The 23586-nt window shown below is 47.7% G+C and overlaps 10 protein-coding genes across 10 annotated transcripts; 5 read left to right on the top strand and 5 right to left on the bottom strand.

Annotated features, from left to right (window-relative positions):
• Window positions 1-309: 309 nt before the first annotated feature.
• Window positions 310-2084, bottom strand: F9C07_1834709 (isoprenoid synthase domain-containing protein). Its single transcript, XM_041295027.2, has 3 exons — window positions 1462-2084; window positions 1131-1404; window positions 310-1065 (listed from the first exon to the last, which is right to left on the bottom strand). The coding sequence occupies exons 1-3, from the start codon at window positions 1817-1819 to the stop codon at window positions 663-665; spliced, it is 1035 nt and encodes a 344-aa protein (XP_041149873.1). The 5' UTR covers window positions 1820-2084; the 3' UTR covers window positions 310-662.
• A 76-nt stretch (window positions 2085-2160) lies between these two features.
• Window positions 2161-3191, bottom strand: F9C07_2200580 (short chain dehydrogenase/ reductase; the record flags this gene model as incomplete). The annotated part of the gene is made up of 3 exons (XM_071509489.1): window positions 2161-2570; window positions 2685-3059; window positions 3125-3191. The coding sequence occupies 3 exons, from the start codon at window positions 3189-3191 to the stop codon at window positions 2161-2163; spliced, it is 852 nt and encodes a 283-aa protein (XP_071366820.1).
• Window positions 3192-3557: 366 nt separating this feature from the next.
• F9C07_2200579 (cytochrome P450) lies at window positions 3558-5646 on the top strand (the record flags this gene model as incomplete). Its single annotated transcript, XM_071509488.1, has 9 exons — window positions 3558-3765; window positions 3821-3941; window positions 4008-4053; window positions 4093-4448; window positions 4525-4579; window positions 4650-4848; window positions 4884-5048; window positions 5113-5419; window positions 5478-5646. 9 exons carry the CDS (start codon window positions 3558-3560, stop codon window positions 5644-5646), a joined length of 1626 nt encoding a protein of 541 aa, XP_071366819.1.
• A 302-nt stretch (window positions 5647-5948) lies between these two features.
• On the bottom strand, window positions 5949-7739 carry F9C07_2062078 (cytochrome P450 monooxygenase; the record flags this gene model as incomplete). Its single annotated transcript, XM_071508659.1, has 6 exons — window positions 5949-6382; window positions 6435-7025; window positions 7100-7168; window positions 7215-7299; window positions 7358-7483; window positions 7545-7739. 6 exons carry the CDS (start codon window positions 7737-7739, stop codon window positions 5949-5951), a joined length of 1500 nt encoding a protein of 499 aa, XP_071366818.1.
• A 441-nt stretch (window positions 7740-8180) lies between these two features.
• On the top strand, window positions 8181-10032 carry F9C07_2063894 (cytochrome P450; the record flags this gene model as incomplete). Its single annotated transcript, XM_071508692.1, has 6 exons — window positions 8181-8294; window positions 8331-8918; window positions 8960-9214; window positions 9261-9557; window positions 9626-9786; window positions 9867-10032. The coding sequence occupies 6 exons, from the start codon at window positions 8181-8183 to the stop codon at window positions 10030-10032; spliced, it is 1581 nt and encodes a 526-aa protein (XP_071366817.1).
• A 1031-nt stretch (window positions 10033-11063) lies between these two features.
• On the top strand, window positions 11064-11412 carry F9C07_5246 (uncharacterized protein; the record flags this gene model as incomplete). Its single annotated transcript, XM_071511329.1, has 2 exons — window positions 11064-11297; window positions 11320-11412. 2 exons carry the CDS (start codon window positions 11064-11066, stop codon window positions 11410-11412), a joined length of 327 nt encoding a protein of 108 aa, XP_071366816.1.
• A 966-nt stretch (window positions 11413-12378) lies between these two features.
• Window positions 12379-14727, top strand: F9C07_2210056 (efflux pump antibiotic resistance protein; the record flags this gene model as incomplete). Its single annotated transcript, XM_041295022.2, has 5 exons — window positions 12379-12621; window positions 12686-12700; window positions 12784-12979; window positions 13048-13992; window positions 14048-14727. 5 exons carry the CDS (start codon window positions 12379-12381, stop codon window positions 14353-14355), a joined length of 1707 nt encoding a protein of 568 aa, XP_041149867.1. The 3' UTR covers window positions 14356-14727.
• Window positions 14728-16320: 1593 nt separating this feature from the next.
• On the top strand, window positions 16321-17445 carry F9C07_2200574 (uncharacterized protein; the record flags this gene model as incomplete). Its single annotated transcript, XM_041295021.2, has 1 exon — window positions 16321-17445. The coding sequence occupies one exon, from the start codon at window positions 16321-16323 to the stop codon at window positions 17443-17445; it is 1125 nt and encodes a 374-aa protein (XP_041149866.2).
• A 594-nt stretch (window positions 17446-18039) lies between these two features.
• Window positions 18040-18845, bottom strand: F9C07_5243 (putative endoglucanase-1 precursor; the record flags this gene model as incomplete). The annotated part of the gene is made up of 2 exons (XM_041295013.1): window positions 18040-18436; window positions 18490-18845. 2 exons carry the CDS (start codon window positions 18843-18845, stop codon window positions 18040-18042), a joined length of 753 nt encoding a protein of 250 aa, XP_041149865.1.
• A 3724-nt stretch (window positions 18846-22569) lies between these two features.
• On the bottom strand, window positions 22570-23577 carry F9C07_5242 (putative cell cycle control protein; the record flags this gene model as incomplete). Its single annotated transcript, XM_041287243.1, has 1 exon — window positions 22570-23577. The coding sequence occupies one exon, from the start codon at window positions 23575-23577 to the stop codon at window positions 22570-22572; it is 1008 nt and encodes a 335-aa protein (XP_041149864.1).
• Window positions 23578-23586: the final 9 nt, after the last annotated feature.

The raw sequence follows: 23586 nt of genomic DNA, 5'->3' as shown, positions 1-23586 counted from the left end.
GGGTGAGGATGCTGTAGCACTACCTTAGTTTGAAGTGTATGTAGTTCTGATGTTCGAAGCACTTTCTTGTATAAAACTGGATTGGAATTGGCTAAATACTATAGTAGTCGCTTGCTGTGGGGAAGCTTACAATTCGGCAGAGTGTAGTAGCTCCAGTCACCTGCAAGATGTCTGTTCATATTATTATAATCTCAACACCACTCGACCAAAACACCATATGGCGATAAGCTCGTGACTTGGACATTCTATCCCTAACATGTAATCTGTATTGCCAACTCTCAGGTCTACCGTGTCCTCACCCATTTCAAATATATCCTGCATGTGTTGGCATCGGAGGATAATCGTCTACCTGATGCCCCGAGGTCAGACGCTATAATAATTCAATTGTACTAGTGTCAATTGTCTGCGTACCGGGCTCCACACTACCTCGGCGCTTCTTAATCCAGACAGCGCCGATTCCCAGTTAAGATGCAGATTTATTTTTAGTGTATTGCGCCTCAAAATACCAAGCCTGATTTGAATCAATACTCAAGGACTGGCAGACAATTACAGAACATGAAGGTGAAAGAACATTCGTAGAGCATGGTTTCCCATAATAACGCTGGACCCATACAACCTTGAAATTGTAGGATAGGATTAGGGCAGCACGAGGTGCGTGCGAGCTAAAAATGATAACGAGGAGTAGATTCACTCCAGCGCTCATTTCCACTCATCTGAAACTCAAGCCCGTGAATATAATCCAAGAGGTCTCGGCTCCCTGTTCCTGCCACTTCAGCCACGAGCTGTTTATGTACCGATTCCCACTCGCGACACATGGTCCACAAGACCCGCTGCGTGGCGGCGTGGCTAAGTGCAGTCACCTCAGACAATACTTGTACAGAGGAACAAATGGCAGCGCCTTCATGATGAAGCGTCTTAGAAGCCAGTAGTTCTTTTCGCCAGCTGTAAATGTCATTGAGGATTGCAATGTGCTTGGCGCAGTTGCGCTCAGCGGGTGCAGCCATACGCAGGTCTTCTTCGGTAAGGTAGAGCTTCATGGTATAGCGCTGCAGGCCGGAAAGTAGACTACGTATGCAATTAGTTTGGGCTTTTATCCTGAAGGAAATACTGGTGTTTTGAGAAGTACATACGCTTGTCCGACATCCTTTTCGCGATAGTCAAGATACTCCCCAAACTGATGGGTGGTCAACCGGGTTTTATCCGTCTGCGCCCTCATGAATGTAAACACTGGTTCCAACAGTTCATCCGCAAGGACATGATCACAGGCTCTCATGTCTTCCCATAGATCATACATAATCCATTGGGCAGGAATAGTTCGGTTGGGGGCAACGTCGCCCCGGGAAATGGATATAAGTTTTTCATTGTAGGTGGATCCTTCGTCGAGGCTCATTTCCTCAAGTAGGTCTGCAAGTTGATCATTAGATATGGCCCCATGAAACGAGTGCTGAGCCTAATAGGTACCGTCAATGAGAAAAAGAATTGTCAGCATTCTACAGGCAAATCCAATACGGTCGTCCATTGCCATAGGAAAGTATAAGCATGTAACACGAGAGAACCCTGCAGCATGGAATCTGGCTCGTTCATTATCGGTTCGGAAAGTCCAATTTTGAAGGAAATAGTTGTCGACCTCAGTGGAAACAGAATCGCTGAGAGGATGAATAGTAGCAGAAAATGCTGACGGAGGCGGAGCTTCCTTTGCAAGGCAGGGCATGCTCCGTCTGTCCTTCTCTATAAGAAGGTCTCTGGGAGCCCCAAAGGAGAAGGGCTGAAACGGTAGCTTGATAGCTGAGGTTGATAGAGCCCAAAGCCGTTGAAGCATTGTGAGCCTTGACAGCTGGATATCCGATAAAGATAGAATGGTAAGGTTCGAGCCTCGTGTTGGGTCAGAATAGCGATTAATTTATCATATGATTTGAAGTGACTCAAATATTTGGCCAGCCATTTTACTACTAAAAGCCGCACCGAGAAGGAGGCTTGAGGTGCTGGTACTCTAATATGGACTTGGGGCTGTTTACGAACTCAGACATGCGGATTTTTAGCTAGATTGAAGTAGCGCAGCTCGCCTCGCCGTTTTCCAAATTAGACTTCCACCGCAGAACACGACAGGTAATCTAAAATAGGGAATTGTTGCCGACAAATTGTAAACCTCTATAGAACTGGCTATCTAAAATCTGTTGCCTTCTGTTGCATTCTTGTCAATGTAGCGTTGTCTACACCAAACCATTGGGGACGAAGGTCGGAGATAGCCTGCTCAAGCTCAGTGTACCGGTCACCCAGTGTCAGAATCGTGCGGCCGTTCCAACGGCCTTTGCATTCTACAGTAGCGGTATCGGGGTCTTTTCCATATAGCTCAACCTGTCGTGTCTCGAGGGCCACTGCGGAGTATGCTACAGCAAGACCAACGAAGTCCGCAGAGCTTGTCGGAAGACCCATGGCAATAATAGGTTTGGCTAGTTCGGGTGGGATAAGCCCCGTCAGCGTTGCCGCTGGAGCAACAGTGTTGATTGTGATGTTGTCCAGTGGAAGTGTTGCCCGAAGAGCACGCATGAGTCCAATGAGCTGCCAGGGCGCTACAGTTAGCATAGGTGGATCCAGGCTATATCAAGGGGGATTAGAACCCACGCCTAATTTCGTTGCACTATAGACCGGCAATGAATATTCTGGGGAATATGCCGTCGCGCTACTTGTAATCACGATACTGCCAGCGGTCTTTCTGAGTCTCATAATGCTAAGTCCGACTTTGATAACATTTATGGTCCCCCGAAGGTTTACTTCGATCACGTTGTAACCAGGCTCAACCAGTTTGCCCTCGGAGTCGAATGTATCTTCAAAGTAGTTGACCTCTTCAGAGACACCAGCATTGGCCACAAGGATGTCGATCACATCTCCTGCTATTTCGAAAGCGGCCAAAATATCTGCCCATTTTGTAATGTCACACTCAATATACTGAGAATTCAGAGGAAGGCCTTCCTGTGGTGCCCGTACATCTAGGAGAAAGACACGAGCACCGTGAGAAGCAAAGATCTTTCCTGTCGCCCAGCCAATCCCTGAGCTTCCTCCTATGCCATTTATCTTAGATACTAACATGCGCAAGTGCTGTTTTTTTCGTAATATCAACGCTTACCTGTGATCACCACGGTTTTCCCAGCACAGCTGGGAATATCGGCATCAGATAGTTGCATTGATGCCATACTGGTATGGCGAATCAAAATTGGCATCAAAAGGATGTTGGGTGGTGTATCCATATTATTACGGGTCCTGCGGCTAAATGTAGCCTTGCAATTCATGGTCTAGATGCGTCTCAAATGAGAGTGTCGCCGAGATTATGTGCGCCAGCATACTAATTTAGCGGCCACCGAGGGACCAACTGATCTAACCCTACCGATTGGTCGATAGCGATGGACGTGGCCCAATGCCCGGTACCCTTTCCTCTCTTTCAGAAAATAACAAATTATGATAACAAATAATCATGATTAAGCGCCTTAATAAGGGCCCTGCGAGTACCCCACTCGCCCATCGAGAACGGTGTACCGCTCTTCCTCGTTATCCGTCTCGCCATGACTCTAATATCGCTGTCTCTTCTTGCACTGAGCCTTTGGATCATCATCCGGGTGTTGGTTATTATTTATCGCTTGGCATGGCATCCTCTGGCCAGATTCCCGGGGCCGAAGTTCGCAGCCGCCACCAGCGCTTACGAATTCTACTTCGATGCCATCAAAGGCGGCCAGTATACATTTGAAATTGGCCACATGCATAAGAAATACGGTTAGTCTTCATACTACTATATACGATTGTCTACCTACTCATAGCTCATATCAAGGTCCTATTGTTCGCATCAGTCCCCACGAGCTTCATATCAATGACCCTGGGTTCATCGAGGAGTTATATCCGGGGCCAGGTAAGCCCCGCGATAAATATGCCTATGCGACGGGTCAATTTGGGTAAGAGCACTTTAGCACTATGCAAAAATCCCCAAATAAGTCCTAAGATGTCATTTGTCACTGTAGAATCCCGGATGTATGTTCGCTCGTTCTTACCCCGTACGATCTATCGGTCTTTACCAGGAAACGGGCTCTGATCACGTTTATATAGAGTGTGTTTGGTGCTGTTTCACATGACCTACATCGCATGAGACGAGGAGCGTTGAGTCCATTCTTCTCTAAAGCCGCAGTGACTAAACTGGAGCCTGTGATCTATTCAGCTGTCGATAAACTCATTAGTCGCATTGAGGAAGTCGTCGAGTCGACTGGATTCGTCGACTTGACAATGGCATTCAGCTGCATGACAACTGACATTGTGACCCAGTATGCCTTTGCAGAATCCTCGCGCTTTCTCGAAAATCCGGACTTCACTCCAAACTTTCACGAGGCAATCCTAGCAGGAACCCGTATGGGGAGTTGGGCCAGACATTTTCCAATCTTGTTCCCGGTCTTGAGGAGCATCCCCATGTATGCGCAAAGAGCTCAATTTTAGGCCCGCTTGGATTGGCACGGAAAGATTGCTAACACACTGCGTCATACTCAGAGATATTCTGTCCAGAATGTCACCGGAAACAGGAGTATTTCTTCGTTGGCAAGAGGTAAGCGGCGGGCTTTGTCTTGAGAAGTGGTTCTTGAGGAAGACATTATTGATAGATGTCAAATGCCCAGAGCATGAAGAAAAAGGTTTCCGAAATTTGGCAAGACCAAAGTGCTTTGCCAGTCAAAGACAAAAATGTCTCTCCGTTCGGGTCTACCATCTTTCATGAACTTTTCCATTCCGATATTCCAGACTCAGAGAAACATCCCGGTCGGATGTGGCAGGAGGGTCAGATAGTTATTGGTGCAGGTACCGAAACTACAGCTTGGAGTACGTGACGGGTTTTCACTTCACAATATGGATAGAAGATTCTGACCGATATTTGATGTTAGCTCTCACCGCAACGACTTTCTTCATTTTGGATAATCCAAATATCCTATCAAAATTGAGGAAAGAGCTTGCAGCCACCATGCCGAACAGATATGAGAAGCCTTCTTGTCGCGAGTTGGAGGCCTTGCCCTATTTGATAAGTTTCCTCAAACATGAGTATTTTCGACCCATGCGCTGATTTGAGTAGAATGGAATACAATGCAGTCATTCAAGAGGGACTTCGCTTATCATTTGGAGTTGCAACTCGGCTCCAACGTATTAACTCGAAGGCTCCTATGATATTCCGACAGAAAAAAACGAATGATACCATAGAGGAAAAGGTCTGGGAAATTCCTACTGGGACTCCTGTTGGTATGACCGCCGTACTGGTTCATCTCAACCCGGAGCTATTCCCTGATCCACACGAATTCAGACCAGAACGCTGGTTTGACCAGGATGGACAGCTCCATCGGGGTTTGGACAAATATATCTTGTCATTTTCTAGAGGCAGTCGGCAATGCATTGGGATCAAGTAAATTTCTCACCCGATGCGTGAAATTATGATTTAGGTTACTGACCTTTTATATTAGCCTTGCCTATTCCGAGCTATACATGGGCATTGGGATATTGATCAGGCGACTGGGGGACCGAATGCAGCTTTTCGAAACGGATCGTACTGATGTCGATATGGTAGAGGATTGTTTCGTACCTGTTCCAAGAAGAGAGTCGAATGGTGTTCGGGTGAGATTAAGTGCGTAGTAGACATCTGTTGGCTTTTGTCGGTGTAATCATGTTATACATTTTAGGAAATACAATGATTATTTTGAAGTTGCCCTGAAGTAAATCCACATCTTTTTTCATGTCTACCTCGTTACTTTGCGTTTTCCTTCCCTATGCACTCCCTTATCGAAATATCACTCTTCTGGAAACATTTAAAGATATTAGTACTAGTCGGAAATTTGATGGGGGCTGTGGCTGCGTCTATACTCAAAGCCTCATGAGAACATTAGCAAATAATGCCATACATATAAATAGATACAGGCCTGCTCTATTATGTCGGACTATGTGCGCCTTCTCCGTTTAAATAGGACTTTACCAGCAGGATGGGGCAGATGTTGAGTTTCGAAAGTGACACTAGGTGGCCTCATTTCCCCATCCGCCAATCTCATCTCAAAACGGCTCAAAATTTCTCCGATGATAGCCTTGATTTCCATCATGGCGAAGAATCTACCAGGGCAAGCATGCTGGCCGTACCCAAATGCCATTGAGCCTGGGTTGGCCGAGGTGTAGTGAGCTTTGGTAGCTGGTACCGAAGTGGAAGTGGCTGTCGCTTCCTCTTTGGCGACAAACCTGAACGCATCAAACGTATCGGGGTCGGGATAAAGCTTTCGGTCCATCCCAATGGCTTGTGCCGCACAGCCAATCCAGGTGTTCGCGGGGATGACCACTCCATCTGAAAGAGTAAAGTCGCGCTTAATGATGCGTTCAAATGTCACTACAGTCGCCGTGAGCAATGAACGAATTGCAATGAAATCGGAAAATCATACACAATAGTAGCGGATTGAATCTCTGACTCTCCTTCATTATGCTGTCCAATTTAACCATCTGCGCGAAGCCTTTGACCGAAATGTTCTGGTTGTTATCACGGGGCGCCGATAGATATTCCTCAAGAAGCGGCGCGATGTGCTCTGGCATCGCTGCAATATCAAAAAGAAGTTGGGTTGGAGCTGCTGCGCTCGTATGATATGCCGCGAAGCTGACCTTGAGTAACGTTCCAGCAATGAACTTTTTATCTTTCTCTGCCCCTTGTGCCTGATCATACATCCAGGTAAGAAGGTCATGTGCTTTCTTGCTCTTGTCGACTTCACGCTCGTCGAGAAGGGGAATGATTGCTCTTTCGGCAAGTTTATATGTATTCTTGATAGAGCGCACCTCGGGTATGAAATGCTGTCCGATGAATTTCAAGGTGTCTGGCCACATCTTCAGTTTTTGGGCTGCGTTGAATCCATCATGTGCGAAACGAAGCGAAGCCTCAATCCATTCGCGGTTTTGACTCAACGCTGGGCCACCAAACATGCGACTTGATACGCGGGCAACAAGCACGGCCATCAACTCAGTGACGTTGATCACTGTCCAGTCTGATTTCGCGAAACACTCAGTAATCGCGTTGAAGGGGATTTCTCTATGTATCTGCAGAGCTACCTTAACTAACCTTGGCAAGGAGGAAATAGTTCCGTGACTGAATCTCTAATCTCACATTGAATTTCTGGAAGGACGTCCGCTATTTCAAGTTAGCCTGAATCCCCCGAAGAGACCTTGTAACCTACGAAGGTATTGATTTAATTGAGCACGGACTACCTGGGGCAGCAACCGAGAATGGGTTCCGAGTGTAGTGTAGGCGCCCTCAAACATCTATTTTCTTTAACCATTCCGCAAGGTCATCACAACTGCTCGGAGAATGATCATCTACCTCAAGGAAAGTGGCTTGGAAGTCCACAACCGCCATATCTGCCGATTTCAACTCTTCCAGGTATCGTCCAGGGATAATCAACCGCTCTCCTATAGGCGTTGGTACATAAAATAGCTCGCCATTGTTCTAGAAATTCGAGTTAACGGGGTTAGAGAAGTTAAAGGGATACGTTTGCTCGTTCTTCTACCTCTTCGTAGCCTGTCCTTAGAATTTGTAAACTATTTGTTACAAATTCTTGCCGATTCCTTTTGAGATTGGCCTTTCCGCCCACAATTGGCACATTTCGGATATAGCGTTGTTTGTGACGAGAGTGATCAATTATCCACCAGAAGATAAATACGGCAAGCCCAGCGAACAAATAGTCTCTCGGGAATAAGTCCATAGTAAGGTCTGAAGGTCGAGGTTCGTCTGAAGGTATTTACCCTACAATGTATTTTAGAGAAGTAGATCTTGAAGTCCGAATGTCAATTACTTCGGCTAGTGAACATACCAGTTAGGGCAGTGCCCGCGGGGACGCCTATTTGGGCCGCCGCCGAGTATGTTAGCCTGCCCTATTCTGAAATACCGAAGTAAACGGATCCATCAACCTTTGAAGTCTAACCTAGATCACCAGAAAACCGGAATTAAACAATACTCCTCGCGATTAAGAATCCAATTTTGAAGCAGAATGTTCAACATAGGTCTGAGCCGTAGCATCCAATCTGACGCCGTGCTGGAGGCAATAGCCACCATGGATCGCGTAGTATGGTTAGGTCTGGCTGTGGCGGTAAGTGATTCGCAAGCTGATTCATAAGTAAAGTGAGTAGCGATTCACTAACCGGTTATGCGTTCATCCACACAGTTGACAGCGCTTTACTGGATTCACCTCGCCATTTACAATGTATTCTTTCACCCGCTCGCTTCGTTTCCTGGCCCATTTTGGGCAAGAGCCTCCTTTGTCAGTTTTCAGATCTCTAAGACGGCCTTGAAATAGCTCTATCCTAACATATTGGCCTCAGATATGGCGAATGTGGCATACTTCCACTGGCCGTGTTCATCGCGCCATCGAATTTCAACACAAACTTCATGGTGGGCGCTCACTGATCCACCTATTTATTCTAACATCATTAATCCAGGACTTCGTCTAGGAGACATAGTGAGGATCTCTCCCAACGAGCTTTCCTTTGCTTCTGTCGAGTCTTGGAAAGCAATTTATCAGCCAAAGAGCGCACCTCTGGTCAAGAGCGAGTTCTATGAGATTTATGGATCCGGGTTCAACTCGTTGTGCATTGGAAGTGAGCGCAACCCGGAAACTCATAGTAGAATGAGGAAGTCACTCGCGGCTGCGTTCTCCACAAAAGCCCTTTTAGAGCAAGAGGATATAATTCAGGGGTGTGTGAATGATTTCATCGAAGGGATTCGGTCGCAGACAACAGTTAACGTCACCAAGTGGTTTGAGATGCTCGCCTTTGACATCCTTGGCGAAATGGCGTTTGGGGAATCGTTCCATTGTATTGAAAACAGTAAGGGAGATTCAAATATTGCCTCTCACCCTTCGATTATTGCTGTATTCCGACTAATTGTAAATCAGGGAAATCCCATTTCTGGTGTGACATGATTGAGGAGCATCTTTATTTTATCACTATTTTGGATAATTTACGCCGATATCCACTAATTGCAGCGATTGGGAAAACCATCTTGCCACATTTGACCGTCAGTGTTCGCAATAAACATACGAATTACAGTCGTCGAAAAGTCGCCCATCGGCTGCAGAGTTCATCACCTCGTGCAGACTTCATGTCGCGCCTGATTGCCAAAGTGGAAGATGAGGAAATGGAGATGGAGGAGCTGACAGCACACGCGTCCACTCTTGTGTATGTATGCAATCACCCCGTATCAAGGTCTATATATCCCGGAATGGTAGTTGACATGGAAGGGGGGGGGGGAAAGCATAGCTGGAGGTGAAACGGTAGCTACCTTTCTGGCTGCCGTGACATATCATTTACTTTCAACTCCGAATGCGTATCAGAAGCTGCGCGATGAGATTCGAGCCCGTTACAACCACCTATCTGAAATAACTTCGACCACAGCATTACAACTGCCTTATCTTCAAGCGGTCATATCTGAAGGACTACGGATCTATCCGCCAGGATCTCAGGGATTCCCACGGAATACTCCACCCCAAGGCATTGTGGTCAAAGGAACATATGTGCCCGGAAATGTGATCCATGTTTTCCCGATCCTGATCCAATACCAATATGATGGCCGAACTGATCTTTAATCTCTTAGGTGGAGGTATATACATCCGCATGGACAGTCACCCATGATGCCCGCTACTTCCATGATCCTTACACCTTCAAACCAGAACGCTGGCTTGACCCTAACTGTACCGATAATAAAGACGCTAGCCAGCCTTTTTCGCTCGGCCCAAGAGGATGTCTCGGTCGAAAGTATGTATTATGTGTGGCTCTTGTGCACTTGTTGAGAACTTCATGATGCATTATCTGGATGAAGCTAATCACTATAAAAGCTTCGCGATTGTGGAAATGTCCCTCATCCTATGCAAGTTACACTTTCAGTTTGATGCTGAGCTCGTTAATCCATTCCAAGAGTGGGAATCGGCGAGCCAGCTGCATGTTATGTGGTGGAAGCCAGATTTGCCTGTGAGGTTTATTCCCTGCACTAGAGACCATTGACATGTGCCGAGTCAGCTGTCAATGTTGACTTTAAAGCGGAATCTAAAGCATGTATTTTGTGTCCAATCCGTGCCAGATTTTCCGAAAAGTCGCGTCTATTCTGTTCTTGCGCCCGGGCCCATAGTATGGCAACGATTCTTCGTAGTTGCTTAATGGCGAGCAGAGACCAAGTCAGAACCAGTGCTTCTTTCTCCTTTGTCATGTCGAGAGTAAACTCCTCACAGAACAATGTGACTTTCGTTCTGATATCCTCGTTTTGTTCTTGAGCTGTATAACTTCGGCCATAGCATTGTGGGGGCCTATCATCTTCTGCAAGCGTTGGCGGATATTGGCTCGAGAAACTCGGAGCTTGACCAGTTCGCGCATCCTTTCTAATGTTGGCAATCTCGAGGATGTGCTGGAGTTTAGTGGATAAGCGGTCCGAGAGAAGCACAAGTAAGGTCATTAAGCCCGGTGTCTGTCTGCAATGGCCGCACGTTGCAAAGTGTTCCAGGCCGTGTGTTTCTTTACGTAAAGACGATAAGCTTTTAATTGCGCCTATGGCATTGGCGGTAATCGAATATGGGCTGTGTACTTGGTCGATTGTATCGCAATCTCGCATAAAGACCTGATCGAGTAGCTCCAGTGCTCTATCGGTACACTGGCAACTTTCTTCTGTCGTTCGCGATTTCCGTATCATCATATCAAAAGTCTCTTGCCATGAGAGAGGATTCGATAAAGGGTTAGCTGCCTCACATGACGATGACCTGGTTTCCTCAGAGGATGGTGTGAGATTGAATGTTTCCGGGTTGACGAAACGGGTACCCTCTGGTACAATATCTGCGCCGATCGCGGGATGGAAGGGAAACTCATCAATTCGGAAGTCGCCGGTGTTTGCCGAAGCACCCACTTCGTATGGGTTCAGAGAGAGCGCATCGTGTGAGCCCGAAGTGTCTGAAGAGCATTCTCTCAGTGGCGTACTGAGCGATGATGCGGCTAGAATATCTGCCGACTCCGTGAGGGTTATATTAAGGGGCAGGTCGATGTCTGAGATGTCAATGCATTCTAAGGATGCTGCAAACTGGTCCGGCATCGAACCCATCTTTGAAGAGGTTTTGATGGGTCGGGATGCCATTGATCTGCCTCTCCTGGCCGTACCATTTGGTCTACCAGGAATATTTTCGCTTCGCGTTCGTTCGACTGGGAGACATTCTGCACCTGACTCTCTGCATCGAAGACAGGAACTTGGGCTATACCCGGAGCATTTCAACTGCACACCAGATTCTGTTAGCGATGGACTTTTTACAGCTGGTGCCTTCGTCCAGGGATCATCACCTTTCTGCGACGGCAGAGTTGACAGACGACATGGTGCGATCGATTTGTTACCGGAGGGGTGCTTGATGCCTCCACAGCCACCAAACTGTGATTTTTGGAGTCGGATAATAAGGTTGTAAACATAGCTTTCATGAAAATTTTGTCTGTTAATTCCCGCAGTTGGTGGGAATGGCATCTTTCTCATATTGCTGGCCTGGGTCTCCTGAGGCTCCACATTTGTGTCGAGCTGCATATGCTGTCAGCCGGAGTTAATTACATCTATTATCGACCCCTCATCTGCTACTGGGTCAGGACAGCTTATGGCGCGTACCATTCTTTCGTAATCTTGTCTATTTGCTGGGATCTCTTCCTTCCGGTCGTCTCAGCCAATGTGAGAATCCGGAGCCTTGCAGGCCCCTGCCAATTATCCAGCATCTTCAATAACAACGTGCTTGCCGCCCGAAGAGAATTTCTCGACGTAATAAAAGGAAGGAAATTTCAAATTCGCCTTTAGTTCTCCGATGCCTTGTGAGAATGGGGGAGGCTCATAGTCCGATGCAGTCCTGTTCGACGACATAATGAGCTCGACCGATTCTTTTTTTGAAAACACAGAGCTCTGGTGTGGATGGGGGGTATCGATTTGCTAAAGGTTGCACCCGTAGGGTTCTATGCATATTACCAGTAGCCCCTGTGAGGGGCTTGTTGAGGGGTTACCAAGGGGGTGTAAAGGACGGCTCACCATTTTAACAACGGAAGAATTGGTGAAATCTAGGACTCGGAGGTCGATAAGTATCACTGGCGGGAACATTGCTCCGCCGAGTCGGCGGAGGAATCTGGAACATTGTCACCCCATGTCGATGATCATCTCTAAGGCGAAAAAGTTCGCCCGCCGATCCGGCGGAGTGAAATGCACATGTCTGGTAAACACAGTGTCGACTTTAACATTGTTTGTTTCTCTTTTAAGTGCGCGATTGCCTCCAGCAGACAGCATGCCCCTAGGTATTGCTCTTTAACGCACTCGTATATCGGCGACATTGGGCTTGGAGCGTTCCCATGTCTACCAAAACACGGTCGTCGCAAACAGGCGAGACGGCAGTGTCGTCACGAATTTCGACACCTGCGACACTTGAAAAGCCCAACAAAGATGCTTCACCTTCGCATGACCCCCAAGTTATGGAGGTTAGAAACAAGGAAGACAGTGGATCCGGGGTTGACGATGCGCCAACCGAAGAGCCAAGCACTGGCGGCTTCACTCTACTCATGACCGTCACAGCCTTGGCTATGAGCATGTTTTTGGTATGACTTGACCTTTCGATCCGTTTAGCCAATGTGAAACTAACGGTTGATCGCAATGGGATAGGTTTCGTTGGATATGGTAAGCCGATTCAGCCACCGGGCGAAGCAGTCTCGCACGACAATATTTGACGAGCGATGAGTTAATCAATACCTTCACCTCAGACCATTGTCGCAACTGCAATTCCAAAAATAACAGACGAGTTTGGTGGGATCGAAGACGAGGGTTGGTACGGATCGGCGTTTTTCATAACTTTGGGGAGCTTTCAGGCCGCGTGGGGGAAAGCATACAAGTACTTTCCGCTGAAGACATCCTTCTTGTTGTCCATCTTTCTCTTTGAGGTTGGAAGTTTGATTTGCGGTACGTTGAAACTCGTGATGTGTTCGTCTCTTCGGTCAAGACTGACGAGTTATGACTCTTTCGCTTAGGTGTCGCACCAAATAGCCTTGCGCTTTGTATTGGACGGGCTATCACCGGCGTCGGAGGCGCTGGAATTTCTTCGGGTGCCTTTACCATTATCGCATTATCTGCACCACCTAAACAGCGGCCAGCATATATCGGAATACTGGGTGCCTCATATGGAGTTGCCGCGGCCATTGGACCTCTCGTTGGCGGTGCATTCACGACGAATATTACCTGGCGGTGGTGTTTTTATATCAATCTACCGATTGGCGGACTGGCAGCTGGGATCATCCTATTCTTCTACCGACCTCCTCCTCCCTTGCCCTTTTTAGATACTCCACTGAAAGAGAAGTTACTCCAAATGGACCTTGTTGGCACCTTGATCCTTGTTTCCGCTTTGGTTTGCTATGTCCTTGCCCTACAGTGGGGTGGAATATCGCTGTCGTGGGGTGATTCTAAGGTCATTGGAACTTTAGTTGGATTTGTCGTGCTGTTGGCTGTCTATGCCATTGTGCAATGGGTGCAGAAGGAACGCGCTGCAATGATCGGGCGCCTATTCCGTCGAAATGTGGTGGTCATGATGATCTACATTGACCTGCTAGCGGGAACCTTTTTCTTGCTAGTATACTACTTGCCTATCTACTTCCAGGTGGTATCGGGTGTCTCTGCTGCTCAGAGCGGAATCCGAAACCTGCCTTTGATTCTTGCGCAGAGTGTTTCGACGGTCATATCTGGTGTTACCCTCAGCAAGTTTGGATACCCCCAGCCTTTCCTCCTAGTTGGGGGAGTGCTCACCGCGATTGGGTCGGGCTTGTTGTACACACTCGAGGTTAATACCGGTTCTGGAAAATGGATAGGCTACCAACTGTTGGCTGGTATTGGCATTGGCTGGTGCTTCCAAGTTCCTGTGGTGACGGCGCAGGCATCGGTTGCGCCGGAGGATTTGCCGTCAGTGACGGCCATGGTATTGAGTACGCTCTTCACCACACACTTCATATCCAGGCAGTACTAACTAACATTTCCCAGCTGTGCAAACCCTGGGGGGATCAGTCTTCGTCTCGGCCGGCCAATCCGCTATGGTCAATGTTCTTCTAAAAAACCTCCGCAGTGAGACGTCAACTGTAGACGCCGTCAAGGTTGCGATGACAGGTGCAACGGAGCTACGCCAAAAATTCTCCTCCGCGCAAATGCCGTTCATACTGACTGCTTATATGAACGGTCTCCAAGCAGCATTCCTTGTGGCCGTTGTCGCCTCCAGCGTGGCTACCGTGGTCTGTTTGGCGACTCGGTGGATTAAATTCTCGGGCCAAACTACTGCTGCCGCCGCCGCATAACGAGAGGAAAACATTTTTTCTTTCTTGATTTTCTTTTTCCATTCTTTCTAGGTTTAGAAGGTCCAGTTACTCTCGACAGGGACCTTCACCCACTAATGCTCCCACCTCCAGTTTCCTGCACATGTATCAAGTGACTCTCATACTGGTACCATGAGTCAGTAGTACTGGATAGATAATGTCAATATTTGCATGAGAAAATCCCTCCTCGTGCGTATTGAAACACTTGGGGAATTTTGCCCAAATCTTGCTGTTTTATATTCAGTTCAACCGACCACCGACTTCTATTCTGGACTCTCAAGTTCTAGTAAAGCCTTAGCATATACAATTACATAGTATATATATTATGAAAATTCTTAAAGTCAAGCCTCTAAGTTCGTCTAAGACTTTATTACCGTACCAATAGGACGGTGATGGTGCTACTAAAAGTAGTAGGCTATTGGCTGCCTAAGCTTCGGGGTTACAGTACCTAAAGTTAGCAGTAGTACTACCTAAACTCAGGAGCAATGGTACCCAAGGATAGAAATTCTAACGCCGTAGATATATTTGAAATGTACCAGTTGGTAATCCATTCATTTGGACTATTATCACTTGCAGACATACAGGCTTAATGAGCTAAGATATAGTGGTAATTTGTAGACTTGATGATGTTTTACATTGTACTCTGCCGTACTACTTGGAGTACAAAGTACTTTTGGTATCAGATTGATAAGGCAAAAAGTCTAGGCGGTCAACGGCTCATCCTGAGACCCAAACAAAGGAGACGCGCCACTTTCGCATCCATCACTCTCCCATTCCTGATTTATACATGGGCTTTTACTCTTATCCCTGGGATACCGATGCAGGCGCTGGCAAGCATATTAGCCTTATTGTGCAATTATGAGTGCGACGATGCGGACTGATCAGCATCCAACCTCAACCCCGCCCGAAGACCAGCAACCCCCTCGGAAGAAAATCCGAAAGGGTACCCGCAGCTGTTGGGAATGTGAGTGATCAAGTGAGGGACTCCCCCTCTCGCAGGTGACCCCAGACTGATTGCAAGATAGGTAAACATCGTAAGGTTCGCTGCCATTTTGTTTCTGATGGCGACCAAAGTTGCCGCGAATGCCTGGCAAGGGGGACTACCTGTCGCAGCCAGGACTTACCAGAGCCCGAAAATACTCGTGATGCAGATCGTGCGTCACTGAGTGATCGGCTTGGGCGCGTAGAATCCCTTCTTGAGAGAGTTCTGCGACGGCTGGACACTATTGGTGGTGTTGAGGAGCCAAGGGTGTTGCCATCTATGGCAACCCATAATGATAATGGCTTAAACTGTAGTGCAGCTGCCACGCCTGCAAATGAAAACGCCCCGGCCCTGTCACTATTTGACAATGGAGTAGTAAGTATCATGGCCGAAACTTGCATTGGAAGATGCTCAACATGAAGTAGCTAAGCTTTCGGCGATCGGATGTTTCTACGCCAAATATCACATTGTATAGTGCAACCACACGCGACTGGGAAAAGCTACGCCATGAGCTTTTAGATCTACTACCATCTGATAGCGCTTTAAAAAGGCTTGAACAGGCCAATAGCTCCTGGTGGCTCGTCAGGGCTCAATGTTTCCAAGAATACGAGGAATCACTACTTTCGAGCGCGATGGCAGCCCGTTCAGACAATCACCCAACCGTGCTCGCCAAAGTTCTTTTATGGGTGGCCATTTGTCTCCAGCAGCTCCCACGGGGGTTTGACATTGAATTATTGGGACTCTCGTATTCTCCTACACGACTGATTGCAATGTGTGTCAAAATTGTTGCACATTCCATCAGCTCTGATGAGACTTTAGTAAGTAATCTCGATGGGTTGGAGTGTCTAGTACTTCTAGGGGTACTTTATAACAATGATGGGAAACTGCGGAGCGCCTGGTTGTGCTATCGCCGGGCGCTCAACGTTGCTCAAATTATCGGGCTCCACCGAGTGGCTCCAGAATCGATGGAAGAATCTGAATCTGTCTCCAGGGCAAAACATATCTGGAATCATATCATTTACGCAGACCGATACCTTTCTTTGATGCTAGGATTGTATCATGGCATCACTGACGTGGCCTTGGATTCAAAGGGGAACGGGAACGAGACACCCAGTTCATCTCCTATGGATCTTCTTTGTCGTATAGCCGGATCCATTATTGAACGAAACCAAAAGTTTAGCAAAATCACACCTTCAATGGTTCGAATGACACAAACTATCGATGCGGAGCTTATGTCGACTGACCCTCTATCGGTGGTTGAGGACCCAACTATCCTACCACCAGGAAAATCTCTCGAGCGAGCGCAGGCCTACGCCAAACTCATGACTCGGTTATGGCACTATCAACTCATTGCCTGGCTTCATCTGCCACTTCTTTTGGAATCTGGCACAGAGAGGCGCTATGACTATAGCAGGCAAAGCTGTCTAGAAGCATCCCGGCATATGATTACATGTTATACATCTATCCGTCACCTCACTGCGAATAGCTTTTGTTGCAAGTCGCTGGACTTTCAGGCCTTTACTGCCGCCGTCACTCTATTAATAAATATCCTCGGACCGACCGGTCGATCTCACCTCGACTCCAATGACTGGCCCGCCATCGAAACCGTAATGACAAGCCTAGAGACATTGGCAGAGGGACAGCCGCCCGACAAGGTAGCAACGCGAGGTCTTAGCGTTCTACGGACTTTGAAAAGCGTTGCGACGAGAAACAACACACCCCAATCCGATATATCCGACGGAGTACCCCCCATGGATTGCCAGTCTAGGCGCATCAAACTTGACATTCCCTACTTTGGTACCATTTCCATTGACTATAGCACTCGCAGTGGTCTTCCAGGGCAACAACGGCTTAATAACGTTCCACCAAAACCTACCGGCACAGACCTGGCTGCCAATAGTGCACTATCGTCGAATGTGGGCAATGCGGCGGAGGCAAGCGCGGTGCATGAGCAGGCCACGGATGTGGGTCCTTTGCTAGAAGCTCGCCTGGAACTTGGCCCTGCTGATATATGGTCATTTGATCCGGATCTAACAGCATTGCCCTCTTTTTTGCCTGGCTTGGAAGATAGCTGGGACTTGGGGCTATGAATGGGGGTTCGGCCCACTTGAACCATGTAAGGGGTAGACATGAGCAAATGTATTTGCAAAAGGTCTTTCGACATTTTAAGGTCATAGAAGGACTAGCAATATATTCTATTTACCTAGAATTCACATTATGTCATAGAGCTCATACTGTTCGAAAATGCCTAGATCTGGTTTGTCAAGATTCGAAGTAGTGTAGCAGATGTTGTTGTGCGGTTAGAAGTAACTACGATATGGTGATGTATCTAGAGAACAATCTCCAAGCTCTGCGGTACAACTATGAAAGACACCAATCTTACCTATAAGAATACTGTGCAAGTGTCTTATGAAGGGTATTTGTTTCGTTTTCTTGATCTTCAACAGCAGAACTATGTTGATTCATTGTCAAGTGTTACGGTAAAGGCGAGACAAACTCTTCGAAAAACAACGGAATCCGAATTGCAATTGAGTGTTCAATAAATACAAAAGCCTAGCGGTAAAGACAGGCAAGAGATAGAAAGGAAAAGGTTGATGCGGACAGCAGTTGGAAGCCGAACACCCTAACCAGAAGGGGTTCTTTCAGCCATGTATTGGAGCCCGTGTGCCCTCGAAACGAGCTGCTTAAAAGGTGATGGTATAAGAAGAAGTGGTGAAGACAGCGTTCTGTCCAGTGAAAGGCTCAGTACCGGCACCAATGCTCAGATAGTACTGGGAAGCGGGGAAGCTCTGCTTCTCGGCAAGGTAGGTGAAGAACTCGGCCAGGTTACCAGAGTAGTCCTGGATCTCGCTGGGAGCAACGAAGCTGAAAACGGTGGTCGCAGCGTTGGTTCCCTGGTAGAGCTTCCAGGTTTTACCGCCAATGGTGGGGGTATCAATTGGGGAGCCGGTGGTAGAGATGGGGCCTGCACCACCAAGGGCGGCGGTCCAGATCATGATCTCGTACTCAGCGTTCCCACCAGCAGTGGACGAGGTGAAGATGTCGTACGCCACATCACCGACGAGGTTGTCTCCCGTGTAGCTGATAGAGGCTGTCAGCAGATGGTATTGTCAGTCTATGTATGTGTTGCTTACCTCCACTTCCAGGTAGACTGGATGTTGGTCAAGTCAGAAACCTTCTTGGTTTCGGGCCGGGCCTCAACGTTGGGGTAGCTCTTGACTTGGCCATCGCCGCCGGACCAGCTCCAGGTAGCGTGCCAGGCGACGCCGCTGGAGCTGTCATTGACCGAGGAGTCAAGTCCAACACACTGGCTACCAGTGCCCTGGTCCTTGCCCCACATATTGTTGTAAAGCTTGAAGTTGCCGACATTGATCGTATCGTACTGGCCGCAAGAATCCGCACGCTTGGCAGCCTGGTGCTGATGAGAAGGAGTGTATGCAGCAGCGGCAGCAGCGGCAAAAAGAGCCAGAGCAACAGGAGAGGTCTTCATGGTGTCTTGTTTGGAAAGAAGGACTAGAGGATGGTAAAGATTGGATAGCTGAGGCGTTGTATTGAGTGAGTTGAGTGCTTGTTGATGGCTTGAAAGAACTTGAGGATGTCCCCTTCTTATACCTGAGGAGAGCCATGATAGATGTTGATGCTTCTCGTGATGTTGCCATAATCATCGGCCCCTTTCCCATCTTCATCTGCATATGGTGTCTTAGTCTGAAACCTGGTTATGGTGAATAGGATGAACTTCACCATGCTCCGAGCATACTCCGAGCATTGTATACAAGGTACCAACCATTGTTTAAGTTTGCTTTATTCCCATTGAACGGACGAATTGAGCGGATAAAATGAAGGGTGAGCTGGAAGTCGATCATAGCTGTGTTGGGTGTCTCATGAGGATGATCGTCGGTCGCAACCGTCGGGATCACAACCTTAGATGGGGCAATCGATTCCGATATCAACGTTTTGCCATACAAGTCTTTTGAGATTAACTCCACCCATTGAGCGTTCTTCGCATAACGCTCGCAACTGTACAAAATGCCATTGATAGATATAAACTCATGATAGTACGTAATTACTGGCACCACGCCCTCACGCAGAACCGTTGGGCGAACGGGGGGGGGCATATGCAGGGCACACCAATAGTGCTATACAAGCTTTTAGGTACCACTAAGATCCTTGTTCTCCTCCACTCCAGCGCGGAAGGATTCAGCCTATTAGTTTTTCTTTTTCCATTAGCCTAATTCTACTAAAACTCCTAGTGGTCTGCTACATGGTCAGTTCGCAAGAGTGAGGGTCCCAGGGTCTTCGGGTCTTAGGGTCAATATCATAGCGGGTTTCAGTTTACCGAACTCGGAAACAAGGCTTGTCGATCCACAAACCGTCGGAACTTAATCATAATGGCTTTTTACACACGGGACGTTGTTCCCAGCTCGGTAGAGTCGGTACAGATTATAGGCCAACTGAGCTATATACCGGATCTCGATTCAGGAATGGATGCCAAGCTTCATCGTATCCTGGAAGTCGTGGTTGTGTGCCAACAGATATTGATTACCTGATATCTGCCGAGGCACACCAACCAAGGATCGAAACGTAATAGGAATTGATTTCCTGGAAATGAGCCTTCCGAAGAATGAGTAACTTAAAGAGGTAATTGGTACATAGAGGTGGAGAAAGTTAACGCCAGTTAAGATTCCTCCTCATCCAACTAGTACTCTCGGAATCACGGATATGACTGGGCGCCCCATGCTACTGACTCAGTTAAGACGGTTCCGCGAACCTATGCGCCACATTTAAGCTAATTTTGTCCTCCCCTGTCACTATTAATATGAATGTACTGGTACTTGTATACCGAAAGGACACCCCCATAGTAAACTTGGCCATCACTCTCGGATTAGAGCCGTGACGCCACAGACTCATCCCTCGGTATGGTCTCGGAACCAAGGGGTTTCATCTGAATGGTTTACCACGCCCGTCTGAGGTGCAACTCCGGTAATATAGGGGGCACTCCACCGTTGAGATGGTTGAATGTACGTTCTGGACGAGTTAGACCAATCATGCAAGTTCCTGCTCTTCATTTATATGCTGTCATGGTCTTCCGTGTGGGCCCGCTCTATCAAAAGCCTAGTAGAATCTGGAACCATGGCACTGTTACCACCGGTTAACACCCCGTTGGTAGCCATCTAGACTTACGTAGTCCATATCTTTTAATATAGACCCGTGACTCAGTTACCAGCCAGTGATTCTTCCGACTCGATCTTGAACTCATATGTAAAGGCTGTACTGAAGGGTGCACACTGTTTTGGTGGATGTTTGATTTAGCCTGATACATCAGTTCGCCTGCATGTGACTTTTCCGACTACCGTAGAGCGCGCTGATCACGGATAATCATAGAATCTACTCAAGCACAATATTGGGAAATTTGTTCCGGTACAAGATCAAGTATGCCCTAGACAGGGGCGCTTGCAGTTGGAGGTACGCTAATGTTCTATTCCTAAACTAGGGCTATATCAGCAGTACTATACGCGGGACAAAACAGGGATAGTGGATTATTATAGAACCATAGAACTAATCTAGGGTACGAGAGACAAAGAAAGCTATTACTGCTAGAGGCAATAGCCAGCATGCTGTTCTCAAAGGTTCACGAGTCATACACGTGGTTAAGCTTCGCCGTCAATTTTGTATTGATGAACTGTGAAAGGGCTTCGGGTTTAAGTGCGACGAGCTCCTTGCTTTCCGGAGGGCATCGCGATCGCATCACGGAACAACATCAGCGGAACCGACTTTTGATTTGAAAATGGTGCATGTTAATTATGGCTCTAATGGTTGTGGCGTGAGGCATTGGAGAAACTAAGACATCATGACATTGCCTAGGTAAGCTAGGCTGTTTCTTCTAAATACTGAACGTACGGGAAAGATAACACTTACATCCAATTCTGGAATACTCCCAGGTGTCTCAGAAGATGGGGATGCTCCCGCAAGCGACGGTCGACGAGTACAGCCCCTTTTCGGTGCTACATACCCGGTGATATAGGCAATACGGAGACTGATTTTAAAGATTCCTGCTCGCATAGAGTATCATTACATGGTTCTGTGAATATAACCTTTGGGGTCATTTTGAGAAAGCGCGGATGTTCTGCGGCGCTTATCATTTTATCCAGCCGCGCGAGTTCAAGAGGGCCATATGACTTGGTTTTCCAACAGAAATCTCGGCTAGATGAAGGATAAGGATTGCACGAGCAAATCTCAAGAGGCAGTGATCTACTCTCTCGTGTCCTATCTTGCCCTACTTACTAGTCACTTTCTGTGCTCATATGCCTCTCACTAACCTCCTCCGGCCGTTTTGATACTACTCTAAGTCCAATGACCCTCAAGACTGATTCAGCCACAACTGCACTTAGAACCCATCCGAAGAACTTGAATATACCTTTGTACAAGCGCACCTTTCTTCTTCCGCGGGCATCATATCCTACGTTGGAAATCTATCAGTTATGCAATTGGTTGATACCCTAGTGTTTCTCGGCGATTTGTGATTATATGTTCATAAATTACAAGTAATCTTAAGCCCGGTACTGTCAGACAAATCCCGATGTAAATTCTAAGTCAACAATCCCACGGCTTCGGTATCGATTTTGGGAAATATTTCTCGGCATCATTGACTGTACAATGTAGTTATACATATGAGATAACCAAGAGTAAATTGAACTCATTAGAGGATTCAAACACAACAAAATCTGTTTATTTGAGGGCGGTAGGACTATATATTACTCGTAGATTTCACAGGAGATTGATTTCAGTTCTTGCCCCCCATTTTCTCAACAAGAACTGCCTGTCGCGCGGTATCCGAGATGTCCACGGTGGGAACCATACCGAGCTCCTGTACGGAGTACGATGTCGCGATACAACGATTAGGGCACGAAGGCTCAGCTGATAGATGCTACCCATCACAGAACTCACTTCACGATTGACAGAGTATGTAGTAATTAATATATCACCCGACCATTTTCTATACAGACCGCGCCGTGGTAGATAGAGTACCTGAATTTAGCGCTATCGTCAACGGGCCCAACGTTAATATATATAATCTACGTATCAATTGCAGAAATTCGTGGTTGAAGTCATTTTATGTCTGTAAGATATCAGGATTATAATGTCACACATATGCTCTCCAGTGTCCAGCACTGGACAAAGTAACCTTAAAGAAAGCCATTCTCATGTATGCAATATTACTCATCCATCTGCCATTGGTAATCCAGCGCCTCCAGTCTTCCCTTTCGATTCCTAGCTGCAAACCACTCCTTCTCGAATCCATTACTGCGATCCACTCCATCCCAGCGATGCCCCGGTCTGATTCCATATCGATTCGGCTGAAAAGCCCCCTTATATAAAGGCTTCCCGGTTGCGCTCTTCCCAGGGCCCTTTTTTGTCAAGAATTGTGCAGCCGGGTCATTCCACCGCTCTCGGGCGCGCAACTCGTCATTCATATCTTCATCGTCGACCGTCCGGGCAACCGGCATCGCTCGCGCTTCCTGAAGCTGCTGTCGACGTTTCTCCCGTTCCTGCCGCTGGACATCGCCCATCAGCGCCTCCTTCGCCTGTTCCTCCTTCTCAAGTTTCTCCTGCTCCGCCTTACGCGCCTCCGCCCGCTTCATAGCCACGTTAATAATTCGTCCGGACGCATCACGATAAATTGTCTCTTGTGCCTGCCCGCCTGCCGGACTATCCTTATACAAGGCAGCCTCGACCTTTTTCCGTCGTTCCTGCGCAGCAACCATAGCAGCCGTCTGAGCCGCAGTCTGTAGACCTGCTCTCGCCCCAGACTCCATCCTCATCTCCCCATCATCCTCATCCTCACCCTCAACAACAGCAGGGGCATCGTCATCCTCCCCTTCATTCCTCCGCGCCGCATTCTCTGCAGCAGCCGACGCGATGATCGCATCTGCAGCATCCTGCTCGTTCCCGGCGCCGCCTATATTCTTCCAATTCGACTTCTTCGTACGACGAAACTCCGCACTACGGCCAGATGTGACAACTGCCGGACCATCCTCGTCATCGTTCCCAAAGTTTGCTGCGGAGCTCTTGAGATCGGGCGGGTCATCATCGGCAATGATTAGGCCTTGGACGGCGGTGTCGACTTCCTTGGTCTTCTTGCGCTTCTTTTTGGGTCGCTCCGTGGCGGGATCGGCGGTTAGGTAATTCTTTGCGAGGTAATCAGCTAGTGAGGAGGATGGCATTTTGTGATG

Source organism: Aspergillus flavus, chromosome 7 (genome assembly GCF_009017415.1).
Source record: "Aspergillus flavus chromosome 7, complete sequence".
Classification (NCBI taxonomy): domain Eukaryota; kingdom Fungi; phylum Ascomycota; class Eurotiomycetes; order Eurotiales; family Aspergillaceae; genus Aspergillus; species Aspergillus flavus.
This window is presented reverse-complemented; position numbering and strand designations above follow the sequence as displayed.